We start from the raw sequence: 15,797 nt of genomic DNA, 5'->3' as shown, positions 1-15,797 counted from the left end.
TATTACACATATGAACTCAATCACATCATCACTCAACATTGAGAACAAAGTTTCCAAAATACCACTACTAACAACAACAACATTACAGAAACAACCAGAAACAATAATTTGATCATAAACTTTTGACTCCTAACAACTGATTCTAATTTTTTCAGCCTCCAATCTTCTGTCATCATATGTTCATCATTATAGTTAACACTTTCTGATTTTGCAGGCATAGCCTCTTGCCCAACATCTGCCCAAACAAACAAACCACACCATCTTTTACCATTTGTCTGCAATCAACGAATGTTTCAATAACCAAATTAGAAGTTGGAAAACAAATGAAAAATTAGGAAAAATCATCAATTACAACTAACATTATAATTTGGGCACCCAAAAAATGGCTTATTTGGGTTGGAATTTGTCCCAAACCACCGGAACACAGGTCGCAGCTGCAACCACACCATTCTGGTACACGCGTAGCCCTGCTATGAGTTTGGATCTTCGCCCTGTATCCATTGCTTGTTGACCGTATCGAGCTCTTACTAGCTTGCCCTTCACCTCCAAACATTGCTTCAGAGAGCTTCAGTAGAATCTCGGTTACATGACAATGGTGGACCAGAACTATGGGACGAAGGAGAGAGGAAGAAGAGATACTAATTATAATAATGATTATTAGCTTTTAGGGTTTTAATGGTATTAGGACCACATTGGGTACAAAATAATGATTTGCCACATCAGCTAGCCGTTGCTGGCTCCAGCATGGCAAGGGAGGTGCCAGATCATCCCTCCGTTTGCTGACTTGGCGCCGGAAAGGGTTGCAGGGCAACTATGGGTCCCGGAGCAAAATGTCAGGAATGCTTTTAGTGAATTTTGAAAGTCAGGGACAACTATGGGTAACTCACCCAATCTCAGGGACCACTTTGGGATTTTAGTCGTGCAACAAGTGCCCAAAGGGGGACAAAGTCTGACAGTTAAAAAGGGACTTGTCTACACTCTCTCACGTGATGAGATAGGCTGGTTTAGATTAGTTAGTTATTAATATTTGGAAGATATAGGTAATTAGTTTGGGTTAATTAGTGGGCTTATACGCAGCCCATATTCTAGTGCAGGTGAGTGGATTCTTTTTTTTTTTTTGGAAGTAGTTAAGGAGTTTTTAGACAATCAGCCCAATTAATTTATTGTTTTGTTGGAGGTTTGTATTCTTGATATATGATTGGGCACTAGGTCCAACAGTTTTTGAAAATTATTTAATAGTGTCATGACCATTTTTGTAAATAATGATAAAAATTTTGGGCTAAGGCCTAATAACTTACCCAAAAATTATGACAAGATAACTTTGATATAATTTTGTGAGAGCTCTATTAGATAAAATGAGTTGATTTTTTGTGTAGAATTTGACATTTTTTTTGTTTAAGTAGATACATTGATTTGTTTGTGTTGTGAACAAGTAATAATAATTTAGAAAATAAGATGAAATAAAAATATAGAGATAAGACGTTGATTGATTTTTGTGCATATTGTTGAAACTGTTATGTAAATTTTTGTATAAAACTTTGAATCTAACGTATACTGAATTTGTCCCGGTTTATTTGAAGTGACTTTTGTCGACGATAAAATTCTGGTGTATTTTTCTTGGGGAGAAAATTATTGAATTGAATTATGAGATTTATCCCACTAAAAAAACGCTAATTTTTATGCACGTATATGTAGCTATGTTGAGTATATTAATTTGTTAGTGTATAAATCATATTTAAGAGTCTAAGTTAAAAAGTTAGTCGTTTAAAAAAAGGAACTGACTGAAGTTGTAGTTGATTATGTATTTTTGAAGGTGATTAAGTTGGAATTTCAAAAATTAGGATTTTGGTATTAAGTTTCATATTTAGGGTTAGAATTAAAGATTTTGGACTATGGCAAAGGATTCTGGTTTAAGTGATTTAGAATGAGGATGGATCATAAAATATATAGTATGATGCCCAAAAACAAAACCAACACTCATAGACTAGTATGCATACCACTCGGTTATGAACTTAATTTAGAAAGATATGTTTATAATTCTATATAAGAAGCAGTGTTTAATGCATTACTAGACTTGTCAATTATTAATGTTTTCGCTCATTCTAATTATGTTAATTGTGAATGATTCCAAAGGTAAAGCTCTCGAATAAACCAAATACATGCCAAAATAAAGCGAATCATCCAAAGGCAAAAACGTTACGTTGATGGCCTGAAGCTTGTAACTTTATAATTCGAGTTAGACGAATTGGACTTTCACGTTAGCGGAGTCAATGGAATTGAGTTGAATCGATTTAAATAGGAATGTTGTGTTAACCATAAATCGAATGGAGCGTCGGCGAATTAGATAAACTCAGAAGAAATCGACTCAGACATGTTCGATTTACACGATTCATAGTTGTAAAAACCGAACTGAATTAGCCGGTTTGACTGAAAAATCGGTGAAGCAGACCTTAGTCCGGTTCGGTTACTCTTTGGACTGTTTAAGAAATTCTTACCGGTCGGATCAAACTGGTCAAAACCGATGAGAACCGATCAAAATTGGTCTAACCGAAGTGGTCTGCTTGAAAAAGTTTTTAAAATGTCTCCACCGGGTCTGGAAGCAAGAACCGTGGAGCAAAAACAACATCCACTTGCCACTCAGGCATTGCACTTCCGAGTACTATATTTGAGAAGTACTAATTATATAGTATACATAGATATCTAATTTAATTTTTGTTTTTTTTTTAAATTAATTATATTTTAATTATAAACCATTATTAATATAAATTTAAATTTGAGCAAAAATTTATTAATTTACTTGATCTATTTTATTGCTAGTATTGTGATTAAGGTAATTTGTGTTAATATTAATGTTAAAATCTACTCACATAGTGATATAATAGTTAGATGCTAAGTTTTGTGAATTCGTTTTTTTTTATTGTGTCAAATTAAAATACTATTGACCTAGTGCCCAATCATATATCAAGAATACAAACCTCCAACAAAACAATAAATTAATTGGGCTGATTGTTTAAAAACTCCTTAACTACTTCTAAAAAAAAAAATCCCCTCACTAGAATATGGGCTGCGTATAAGCCCACTAATTAACCCAAACTAATTACCTATATCTTCCAAATATTAATAACTAACTAATCTAAACCAGCCTACCTCATCACGTGAGAGAGTGTAGACAAGTCCTTTTTTTAACTGTCAGACTTTGTCCCCCCTTGGACACTTGTTGCACATCCAATCTCTCCAGCGCATTTCTACAGGTGTGAAATGCTCTCCCATTCTACACCAAAGAATCCGCCAAAATGTAAATCCAAATGACGGCAATTGCTGGTACAATTTGAAGGATGATTTGACTTACTCAGGATCGCTTTTATAAGACACGATGTTGATAAAGATTGTAGGAGATAAAAATCTACAGCAACAAGTAATGGTACTTGTAAGAAAGATTTGAAGACATTTTAAAACTTTGAGAAAAAGACAAATAGGTCCCTAACCTTTTATCCCGCGGATATTTTCGTCCATGACCATTGAAAAATACTTTTAAATCCCTGACCTTCACAAAACTTGGACGGATCAGTCCCTGACGGAGGCATTTGGACGGATCAGTCCCTGACGGAGGCATTTGGACGGAGGGACTGATCCGTCCAAATTTTGTGAAGGTCATGGACTTAAAAGTATTTTTCAATAGTCAAAAAGAAAAATGTCCACGGGACAAAAAGTCAAAGACCTATTTGTCCTTTTCTCTAAAACTTTTCTCTTACAGATTTGGAATATGATCATTACATATAAGCTTCTAAAAATTTTATCGTATTCTTTTCCGTAACAAAACATCCTTAGAGAAAAAAATATCTCATCATTCAACAAATATATTTACATCACACAAAACAAACTTACCATCAAATTTACGTAACACAACCGAAAAACTCACCATCAAAACAACTCCCAACAAAATCGTCTTTATCTTATGTAAACATTCACTCGTATGACTTTTACTTGAAATTTTACGGACATTTTATTGTTTTATTATCCCTAGTATATAATCGTAGAGAACTATCAATATATGTTTTTCGCCACTTAATTATACAAGAAATTTACTACAAACCAGAATTCATATATTTCACATGTCATATTCTCCACTAACTAAGGGTTGTGCGAAATCGGTCTAGACTAATCATAAGCACGGCCATGAGATTTGCTATGGTATTGCAACTTGCAAGATAGAGATGAACACGGTTCGAGTTGGTTCAGATTTAAGGTTAAATTAGAACGGAACTAATTGAATTGTAATTGGTTCGGTTTGGTTCGAATTTACATTTTTTTTTGTGTACTCGAACTAAATCAAATCGATTAAAAACGGATTGGTTCGGTTCGGATAATTAGGTACTCGATGAAACAGAAATTCATAAAAAATAAAAATAAAAAACAAAATTTTTATCTTAAAAATTTTGTAAGTACAATAAACATATAACATTAATAGAAATAATCCGAACATGTTAAACTTCAAATACATTAAAAACTAAATACATTAAAATTCAAACATATTAAACACTAAAGATATTAAAATCCAAGCATATTAAAAAGCATATATATTTTTTAAATTTTTATTTTTTTATTTAATTAATATATGGTCGAGTTTACGGGTTGGTTCGAATTCTACCCCCAAAACCGTTATCCGAACCAATTACTAGAGAGAGTTATTAATTTGGTTAGGGTTGGATCCGTTAATTTCAGAACTAATTTAATTGGTTCGTTTCGGGTTTGGACAAGTAATCGAGTACCTGCGATCCGTGCTCACCCCTATTGCAAGACACCGGTGGGAGAAGAAAAAAAAAAACAAATGACAAGCAATAGATACGGAGAGAAGAAGAGTACTGTAAGCCAATCAATATAATTATATAAAAAATAAAAGGGGAAAGTATATTTTTTATTTTTGTAATTTAAAAAAATATATTTTTAACGTTTAATTTTATTCAATTTTATTCCTAACGTTTTTGGTTTATTCAATTTTGTCCTTAACGTCTTCGCTTTGTGAAAACCCATCCTTAAACGTTTTCAATTTTGTCCCCCAATATTTCATATGAAATTAATATTTAGGGGTAATTCTGATATAAACTGAAAATGTTAGAGATGAAATTGAATATAGTTAAACGTTAAGGATATTTTTAAAGAAAATTACAAATGTTAGGGATAAAAGATATATTTTATTCAAAATAAAATAAAACAAAAATATTATATGCACATTAAAAATCAACCATCATATATTTAAGTGTAAATACATATTTAGTTTAATTTATTTTTAATATTTATTTTGTATTTTAATGTGTATTTTGTACTAATAACTAATTTTAATAGTTGAGTTTAATACACACCTAATATGATTGAAAATAAAAACGCGACTACTTTTTTTTTCCAATGTCAAAAAGGGAAGTTTTAAGATTTTTAAGAGAATAAAATTAAGAGTCAATAGTTAAAATCGTCCCTAAAAGATACACCGATCTCTATTTTCATCCCCGAAAGATAAATTTAATCAAAATCGTCCTCGAAAGATTTAAAATTAATCACGTTAATCCCTCCGTCCATTCTATCACTAACGGCGTTAAATTAGAACCCCAACCCAACGATCCAACAGCTTTCCTTCTCTTCTACGCGTCTCAGCCTCCATGCCAGTTCCAATAGCTGCCGCCTCTTCATCGATGCCATTCTTTAAGCAATGGTCTTTATTCCAACTTGGCGGTGTCCATGGAAGAGCACAGAGGAAGACCGACACAAGCAGAGCAGATCGGTGCAAGTTGCAGTGGAAGAAGAGACCACGTTCCACCAGAAGTCAGCAGTGATGATTGAGGAAGAGAACAGAGAGGAGTTAGAGGGCGTCAGGGCGCAGCGACGGGTGTTCCGCAAAGCAGTAGCTACCTATTCCCAAATTGCTAACCTCTCAATCGGAATCAAATGCTTAACATAAAACTAACCAATATTTTGATTACCAACAACACCAGTCCCTGCAGCATTCTCAGCACCACGTTTCTGCTTGTTAATGTCCTCCTTTGTGTGAGGCGCAGGTGCCAAATCAGAAGGCATGGTGGTCTTGTAACTCTTATGGCTTTCTTTGGTTTCATCTGTGGTAGCAACCACCCTGTCACCACACTTAGGAGACTTGACACAAAGACTCCCATATATTATATCAAAGTTTCAATCTTTGAGTAACTGGGGTTCTGGGATTGAAATCCCGAAAAATAAGAAATAGGTATAGAGTAGCAAGTGTGTATGTTCATCTAAATCAGGAATCTATAGAGAAGAAGAGTTTCAGTGTTGGTGGCGAAAAGAATAATAGAAAAGGAGGGAAGAGGAGGAGAAAAGGAATTCTGGGATTGGAACAAAGAGAAGAACTGCGGGCAAAGACCGACAGCATCGTGGTAGAGGAACGTACAGGGACTGACGGCGACGTGAAACACCTTGCAGGGCGGCGGCGTGGTGGAGCTTCAGGTAGAAGATGAAGCTATTGAATGTGCGAAGAAGGAACGTTGTTTCTTGCTAGCTTTGGGTTTGGGTTGGATTGGAAGCGGGTATAATCCGGATCTGCTTTGGGTTGGGTTGTCAAACTAACTGCCACGTCAGCAAACTTAACGTCGTTAGTGACATAATAGACGGAGGGACTAACGTGATTAATTTTAAATCTTTCGAGGACGATTTTGATTAAATTTATCTTTCGGGGATGAAAATAGAGATCGAGATATCTTTCAAGGACGATTTTAACTATTAACTCATAAAATTAACTTTACTCTGCATATTTTATATTCATCTCTCTCCCTTTGTATTTTTTCCGTAATTGTTGGTTGTAAAAAGATTTTGAATTAGTTAAAATAGTAAAACCCACACTAAAGGAACCTGCAGGGTCCATTTGGACAATTAGAAGTTTGTGTTTTTTTTAATGTGCAAAAAACCCGATTAAAAAGGATTCTGGTGTCTGACCCAAAATAAAAAAGAATACCGGTGCAATTACCTAAATAAAAATTCATAACCTAAAATAATTAAATTTTCATTAGAAAAAAAAGTTAAAAACTCAATACAAATTAAAAATACTATTTATATACTAAAATTAGTCATTAAAATCAATCACCAATATATTTATATATAAAATACGTATATAATTTAATTTATTTTTAATATATATTTACATTTCAACATATATTATACTAATAGCTGATTTTAGGGTAATCTAACATAGTCAAATGCAAAATATATAGTTCAATTTCAAAAAGCCGAACAAGCTATTATGTGCCTTTTAATCTCGCCAACTCCCAAAAGATTACAGGCTAACCAATCATTTCCATCTTTCAATAATAGTTTCTTCAATTACAATGCAGAAACAAGGGTCATTGATACTACATATACATATTTCACAGAGATTTTCTTCCAGGGAGCCAAACCTACTTGATTCACAAAACATATCTCACTAAAAAAGATTGGATAACAATATCAAAATACAAAACACCAGAGAGAGGAGAGGAACCTTGGAAGAACAAAATGATTGAACTGATGACCGTAGATGATTTCATACTTAAACTTTCCTCTTTCAAAACCCCAGGAAGGTTGGGCGGTGAGAAAACAGAGAAAAAAAAAAGAAAGGAAAATGCAAGGAGAGTGGCAAAAAATTCTATACTTGTCAGAAAGTATCTGTAATGAAAACTTGATTTTAGTCAATGAGATATATTAGCAACACCATCAATATATTAATGGCTGATTTGAAGCATCCGGTTTGTCTTCGCCAATGTCTTCTTTGATTGGATAAGTCCTGGAATCCAATATTCATGGCTGATTTGAAGCATCCGGCTTGTCTTCGCCAACGTCTTCTTCCATTGGAGACGTCCTGGAATCCAATTTCCGTTGACATGTTCTGAAACCCAACAAAATAGAACATTAACTAAGTAATAGATGAAATCTAGGATAACATGATAGTCATGAGAGAAAACCCCCTTTTTTTGCACAATATATATCAGACCTAATTGAATGATCACATGAAATTTCTTCCAAATCGGATATATTGATTGATATGTGAATTTTATATTCGATGAATTGGATTTCCTCATATACTTTTTGCTTTATTTGGATACCACTGACTCATGGCAAACAAAAATTTATCACAATGGGCGAGCATCATACATTTTTAAATCCTCTGCCTTGCCCTGAATATCACTTGACCAAAATATTGGGTCAATGTTCTTGGGCAAAGATTCTTGTTGCTGCATCTTCTCACTTAGCCACTGCTCTGCTTTATTACACTCATTCAATACCTGAAACAAAATAGAGATCACTCGGAGCCAATCTTATGAGAAAGAAAGGTAATACTTTTTTACCTATTCATTATTTTACCAGTTCTTTGTCTTGGGGTGGAAGGGAATCTGCAGTCCCGCGAAGCTCTAAAATGCATTTTAACAAATCTCTTCTGGCTTGATTTCTTCCTTCTTCATCTTTATACCTATTCTCGATTGGATCCACCAGCTACATAAATATGTAGAATGTTAACAAGAAGCATTGCAACGAAAACAATAATTCTAGAGAAAAAAAAAAGTAACCTTCTTTAGGTCTTCTAGTTTTGTAGTGTAAGCAAGTTCAGTTTCATCATAACCATCCTCATAAAGCCACTCCTCAGTCTCTTGAAGCCTCTTGGATATGTCATCCCTCTCTTGATCAGTTGCAAAGCTCCGATATGTGTTGAATAGCTATTTGAAAATGCAAATAAATTTGATTTCAAGTCATCAAAATATAGAACCCCATGAAAAGAATTTCAAATGCCTGGTTACAGAACATCAATGACATGGAAAGAAAACAAGATATTTTCCTAGTGAGGTATGACATCAAACAGTTATGCAGAAAGTTCCCTTAGAAACACTACAATGTTGCCATATTTTAACTTTCAAGAATCTATTTGCTGTCAAGTTTCAACTTTCCAAGTCAATGCAGCTAGCAACAGTTGTTATCCCTTCGATCATGATCTTTGCTACAAGAATGGTTCTGACTCAATGCATGTCCCAGCCTCTCAATCTATTGAGACAAATTTCCAAGAATCTTTCTCGGCTCTTTTTTTTGCCTCTCAAACACCTCCTTTCTTGATTCCGTGGCTTCTTTGATTGTAGGGACATGGGAAATGCCATTCACATGCTCCCCCTAGGATGAGGAGCTACAATACAAGTACAATGATACCAGGTGAATATGAATTTTGCAAAAAAAAAAAAAAGGAAGGGCAGCCTGGTGCAAAGCACATCCCACATTATGCAGGGTCCAGGAATAGTCGCACTCGAAGGTCGTAATGTAGACAACCTAACTTGATGCAAGCATCAATGGCTGATTCCGTGACTTGAACCTCAACAACACCCAGAGACAACTATTTGTTATGAGACTCCCCCTTTGTGAATAAGAATTTTGAATAACACTAAATTTATTGAATAAATTGGCATAGGAGTGAGGAATATTAACTTCAAAATAGTATAATTGAATCGCAAGTTTAAAGAGAGCAATAAATATAACATAAGACCATATCCTAGGAATATATAACCCCTTCTCCATCCACTCCTCCAGGCCTCATTGAACCAACCATTTCCTCCCTTATCTAATCAGACGTAGCTACCAAAAAGAATAGTAAATTAGCTTGTTCTCTCCTAATCAATCCAACATATTTCCTTTCTTCCAATTCTCACGATTATATTTTCTCTTCTATTGGAACTGATCACAGGTCTTCTCTGGCTGGTTGCTATCTATCTCCCTTCTATCTCCTTGTACACACTATGTATTTGAGCCAAGTGGACATCTAACGAAGGCACTGGAAATTTTGAAGGAGCAGAACTTATACATCAATAACAATAGCAACAACTTTACCATTTCCGGGAGGGGGAGTAGCTGCGGATCCCTTGAGACCATGGTGTCTTGCGCACCACCAACAGATTTGAAGTGGTTGAGGGGGTTCTTAAGTCTAGCTGGCTATTATAGGCGAATGATAGCTTAGCCTCTAATGCAACTATTGAAAGAAAAATTCCAACGGTGAGTGGAAGCGCAACTAGTTTTTGAGAACCTAAAATAGGCAATGGCATCACTGCCTGTACTTGTTCCATGCTTTAAGGGTGCCTCTGGAGGAATAGATCCTCTCATTGTTATCGTCAAGCGTGCTCTTTTATCATACAACATTTTCTCTCACATTTTCTCTTGGTCCCACTTAAAAAATGTATAATGCGAGATCACACTTGACAACATCAATTGAGAAAAAGAATTAAAAGGATCATTCCATGCCTCAAGCAAGTGTCTACGGTTATTGATTCAAGAATGAATACCATACCTCATATGAGCCTAAACAACAGAAGTCGATCAAGGGAGTAAGCTAATGGTTATTGCGTTGATCATTCAAAAATGGAGGTACTGCTTATAGGGGAGGAATACTGTGGTGCATAGTGCATACTCACTAGTAAAGTTTGAAATCATTGCTAAACTTGGTTTTTGATTTCGAGATCTACCATAAAAGTTGGGAGCCTGGAACACGTTATGGCAGCAGATGGACTGTCTCTCAAGCTCGACTATAGTAAAATATTTTCGTGACCTTCTGAAAGTAGGAGCCTAAGAGGGATTGAAAGAAGATGTCCAAGCAGACATCAAGCTAAAAGAGATTAATCAAGCTTTATTGCAAGGGAGGACTCAAGAAGGTTCTGAATCCAATTGAAAAGAGGTAGACTCTATCACAAGGAAAGGCTAGTGGTACCAACTCCCCAAGGATTCCTATGATAAAGCAGAAATTCTCTGAAGAAGCAATTGGAGGCATTCAAATTTCTTTACAACCTAGAAGCAGGTATCTAGGCTACTATGGTAGGAAGGGACAAAGAGGACTATTTGGAAATATTCCCAGAATCAAGATTTTTGCCAATGGTAATCATCATAGTTGATCATTAACATGTTCCCATTCCTACTGAAGTTACGAAGATTTGTCCATGATTTCATCGACAGCCTTGCAAAAGCCAATGCGACATGCACTATTGTGATAGTTGTTGATAGACTTATCAATGGACACATGCTCCTACAAGACTTCAGTTACTATAGCGCAAGGTTTCTCATTTAATACTCTCAATATCAAGGTACCAATTAAAAAAGACCCAAAAAGAGTAAAAATAGAAAGATCATGCAATGCATTAAATCTGTATATAGTGGTTGCGGAAGAGGTTGTGTGTGACTCCATTAACCAAGTATGATGAACCATAAAAACCAGTCATGTATACTCATTGAGATATTATGTCTACCTTATTTCTCATATCATAGACATAAGACTCCAAGGTGTTCTTCTTTTCTTTGGTTAGCTCTACAGTTCTGTCCTGTTGAGCCAACTGTAGTTCTTTTTCATAAGCTTCCGATATTTCAGCCTTTGACATTGCACCATCAATATTCTCACTTACTGGCACATTAAGCCTTCTGTTGGCTTTATCTTTCCTTGCACCATCAGCCTGCAATACGATATTAATTTTTATTTTATTAACTTCAAACAGTTTTATGAATTAATCTACAGTCATACTCAGTAATTCCCAAAAGATAATAAGAAAAATGTTACAGCTATATAATATGGAGATCATGAAAACCGATCATAAAACATATGTTGCAGAAATCATTATCAGATATGATCATAGCTATAATATATTTCATGCAGAATAAACAAGTTATCCAGAACTTCCACCAACTGAGATCTGCCAAAAAGAAAAGTCAAAATTGCACGAGATACAGTGTGGTAAATCATTAAAGTACTTACAGAAGTATCATCATCTCCATTGGCAACTGTATCTGGAATATCAACATCCATTGGATCAGAATTTGAATGATAATCACCCGTTGCAACTGAATCACCCACCTGATCCCTGATCAACTGAAGCCATAAAAGGGTTCATGAGTATACCAAGATCTCTCGGATGATCTATTGAAAACAGTGAAAGAAACTTCTTATTAGTACTTACTGTAGCAGATTCTATCCTGACAATGCCGTGCAAATCTAGTTGAACTCTAACTTTAACTTTTGTCTTACTACCATTGGATCCTTGGAAAGGACCAATCTGAAAAGTAGTGAACATTGCATTAACATATAACAAGGTTTAGGCATGCAGAAAAAGTAACGAGTGATACAGGAACCATAATAAACTACCACATACACTTCCTTTTTTCCCTAACAAAACAATTTATTCAGGTAAATACATGAACATCATGCTCTTGTATTGTTGTACCTAATTAGTTTAGCAATAATAGCTCCCTTTGAAATCAAAACAAGCTTATTTTTCCATCTCTAGCAGGAATCAAAGAACATAAGGAGATGCTTGCAATCTTGCATATATGAAGTATGAACAAATAACAGCAGCTAGATAATTATAAACAAAATACTTAAGAACTTACAACTCAAAAACAATAACACGTTGAGTGTGACAACAATTACTTCCTACCAAGGACAATCCTTCTGTCGTATTGGAATAATATTTTTGAAAATTGAGTACCCACAAAGAAAGAAAATAGAACTCATATTGACACACAAAAAGCAGCCAAGAGAAGAGAGCAAGGGTAATAACTAATAATAAGGGAGAAAGGAGGGGATATTAAACATATAAATATGTGCATAAGATATTTTTAACTGCTTCACATAAGTCAAATTGTTCCAAATTAGGCATACCGTGAAGCAACCAAGTTTAGGAGATGCCCCAGGTGGTAGTTCATTTTGATTAGCATAGAAGGCTTCCAAATTGAACAAATTGGTCCGATGCAATGTGAGGACTTTAACACTCGGAATGGGATGGCCTTTGGGGAATAGTACATTATTTGATCCTGCACTAATTGGACCTTCATCTGATGAAAGTCCAACAGAAAAAGGAAAAGAATCCCGGACCTGAACAAATACAAGATATTACATTAATTTTTATAGAGGATAATATAACATAAAGAGGCACATTATCTATACCTATATGAAACTAAAGTCGTAGAAATTCCAATTAACAGCAACATAGTTAAACCTGGACACCTTGTAAAAGTAAGTCTAGGCAATAACTTGTTTTTTTGACAATGCTAAGAATCTGCGAACATGAAATAAATTTAACCTACAACATATTAGATAAACAAATTTAAGTTAAGAATATATACAGATACACACCTCATATTCTCTCACACGGTAATTGGGATGGAGCATTGCACACTGTAAAGCACAACCACGAGCTACACACTCACTTGCATTCAGCTTTCGGCTGGGTTCTTTCTTGAAAAGACATGTTAATATCTTAGCGATAGCTGGAATCCTAGAACCCGAGCCAACAAGTTCCACAGAAGAAATTTTTTCTGCAGTCAAGTTTGCATCAACTAATGCTCTTTTGCAAGGAACAGAAACTCTTTCCAATAATTCCGATGCCAGCTTCTCAAATTCTTCCCTCGTGATAAAGCCCTTAACATCTTTCTCATCCATCAAGCATTCAATATTTAGAGGTGCCTCTAGATTTGCACTCAAAACTTTCTTCAACTTCTCGCATGCTGCGCGTAACCTAATGCTTGCTTTAGAATTAGAATACACATCAATGTTGTACTTCTCCTTAAATTGTGCTGCAAAATGATTAAATAGAACTTCATCAAAATCCCTCCCTCCTAAGCTCCTGTCAGATGCATGCGAAAGTATCTTCATTTGCCCAAACTCAAATGCTGCAATTGAGACCTGAGTATCACAGTGACCAATGTCAATAAATGCAACACTAATTGAACCTGTACTTTGAATATCTGTTTTATAAATTCCATAGCTAAGAGCAGTTGCAGTACAATCATGGATCAATCTCAAAGGCTTCAACCCAGCAATTTTTGCTGCATCCAGATATGCCCTTCTCTGTAAGTCATTAAAGTATGATGGGATCCCAATAACGCAATCCGAAACAGGCAAACCCAGATCTTTCTCTGTCATCGTCTTCAAGTGAGCCAAGAGCATGGACATTATCTGAACTGGTGTGAACATATGAGTCCTGTTCAAGTATTCCAAGTGAATCAAAATGCCGCCATCCGGGCCTTGAGAAGTGGCAATGGGAAGCATTTTCAGCTCCCTTTCAACATCATCATCGACAAATTTCCTCCCAATCAGTCTCTTCACTTGTGACACCGTTGACTTTAGGTGCATCATAGCAGAAGCAGCGGCAGCAGAGCCCAAAAACCGTTGCTTCTCTCCAAAACAGACCACAGAAGGGGTTTCGCGCTTGGACTCGTCATTCAGCAAAACATCGATCCCCCTTTGCTTTACCACAGCAATGACACAGTTCTCATTACCAATGTCAAAACCCACAGCACTCATCTCAACTCACCTATCTCGAACCAAACTCGCAAAAACTAATTCAATCCGGTGCACCCACTCTTCTTGATCAAAACCTACCAAAAATTCCAAAATTTCACCAGATTCCACAAAATCAGTCACTTAACCAAGCTTCAACAGCAATCACTACAGTACAAAAACAAATGAAGCTAAGAAGAAACTTCGAATTTGGAAAGCCTTATCATAAAACATAAATAAGTTATCAACTAAACTCCATGTACTCCAATTACTAATGCCTTCGATTTCCCACGAGGTGCAAGCAATATCAAAAAATAAAAAAAAATGGACAACAACAACAATAATAATCTGATTAAACTCCACATTAAAACTTTTTTTTTTTGCTGAATTTGTTTCATTTCGGCGGAAAAGGAATTAAGGCATGGTTTAAAAGTAACTAGAAGTCGAATGTAACAGAAATTAAAGTGCAAATGAAAGAGTAAGAGGCGTTAATTGAAGGGCAATAAAGAACGGAATAAACCTGACAGGATACAAGAAGCGAGAAGCACCTGCGTTTGCGTGATTACATAGTGTGGTAGGTGACGACTGACGATGGCGGAGAGAGAGAGAGAGAGAGAGAGAGAGAGAAATCTTTGCACAGTGGCACAAGGCAAAGACCATATATGGGGTTTTCAAAAGGCAGCCAATAGGGGTAAATGTGACAATAACGGATCTAGATGGGGCAACTTGCGTAACCCCTCGTTTCTTTAACAGTATTTGGATCAAAAGAAGTTAAAAGGAAAGAAAATACAGAGAAAACAGTTTTTCTTTGATTAAATCAGAAGAGAAATTGAGCAGAAAGAAAAAAAAAATGTGGTATTATAATATGGATGTCTATGTGCAGTTCAATTTTTTAATAGTAAAATGTTCATGTTATTAAGAGAAATTATATTAAATAAAGGTTGAAAATAAATATTTTATTTATATATAAATAGGGAGATAATTTGAAGGTAATATACACAGAAATAATAAAATATTATTTTTATATGTTACGATAATATATTTTTATTATATTAGTAATTGTCGTGAATATTACTAAAGTTATTTATTTATATTTTTTTTATTTTATATTTATTTCATTTTTTATTTATTTATTTTACAATATGTTATCAATATGAGATTCTCATCAAATTTTAAAAAGACTCAGATAATAAATTTTTATTATGTCAAAATTCTTTCATCTTGAATTTAATACTATTGATATATCTGGAAATAACTACTTATTATGGATATTAGATGTCGAAATTCATCTTGATTCAATGAATTTAGGAAATACCAGTAAGGCTGAAAATAATGCATCACAGAAGGATAAAGCCAAAGTCACGATTTTACTTCGTCGTTATCTTGACGAAGGATTGAAAAATAAATATCTCACACTAAAAAATCCTGCAGATCTATGAAAAAACTTTGAGGAAAGGTATAATCATCAAAAGACAGTGATACTTTCTCAAACCCGATATGAGTGGATGCA

General features: G+C 34.9%; 1 protein-coding gene across 4 annotated transcripts; it reads right to left on the bottom strand.

Annotated features, from left to right (window-relative positions):
- Positions 1-7,294: 7,294 nt before the first annotated feature.
- On the bottom strand, positions 7,295-15,077 carry LOC107625071 (heat shock protein 70 (Hsp 70) family protein). Of its 4 annotated transcripts, none has more exons than XM_088501017.1 (10): positions 14,808-15,077; positions 13,142-14,385; positions 12,668-12,880; positions 11,967-12,062; positions 11,765-11,878; positions 11,265-11,465; positions 8,562-8,708; positions 8,359-8,487; positions 8,149-8,279; positions 7,295-7,882 (listed from the first exon to the last, which is right to left on the bottom strand). In XM_088501017.1, exons 2-10 carry the CDS (start codon positions 14,309-14,311, stop codon positions 7,795-7,797), a joined length of 2,289 nt encoding a protein of 762 aa, XP_088357143.1. In that variant the 5' UTR covers positions 14,312-14,385; positions 14,808-15,077; the 3' UTR covers positions 7,295-7,794. The 4 variants fall into 4 exon arrangements, with proteins under 4 accessions (XP_088357143.1, XP_016183120.1, XP_088357144.1 ...); XM_016327634.2 differs by having other exon boundaries at positions 14,836-15,050; XM_088501018.1 differs by having other exon boundaries at positions 13,142-14,455; positions 14,808-15,032.
- Positions 15,078-15,797: the final 720 nt, after the last annotated feature.

The sequence above is a fragment of the Arachis ipaensis genome, chromosome B1 (assembly GCF_059453495.1).
Source record: "Arachis ipaensis isolate K30076 ecotype BB chromosome B1, ASM5945349v1, whole genome shotgun sequence".
NCBI lineage: Eukaryota > Viridiplantae > Streptophyta > Magnoliopsida > Fabales > Fabaceae > Arachis > Arachis ipaensis.
This window is presented reverse-complemented; position numbering and strand designations above follow the sequence as displayed.

Coding starts and splice junctions, on each gene's coding strand:
- LOC107625071 (XM_088501017.1), bottom strand. CDS start 14,311: ATGAGTGCTGTGGGTTTTGACATTGGTAATGAGAACTGTGTCATTGCT. Junction 12,063..12,667: donor CTAAACTTGGTTGCTTCACG/GTATGCCTAATT, acceptor ACTACTTTTCAG/ATTGGTCCTTTCCAAGGATC. Junction 7,883..8,148: donor AAGGCAGAGGATTTAAAAAT/GTATGATGCTCG, acceptor GTTGGGTTTCAG/AACATGTCAACGGAAATTGG.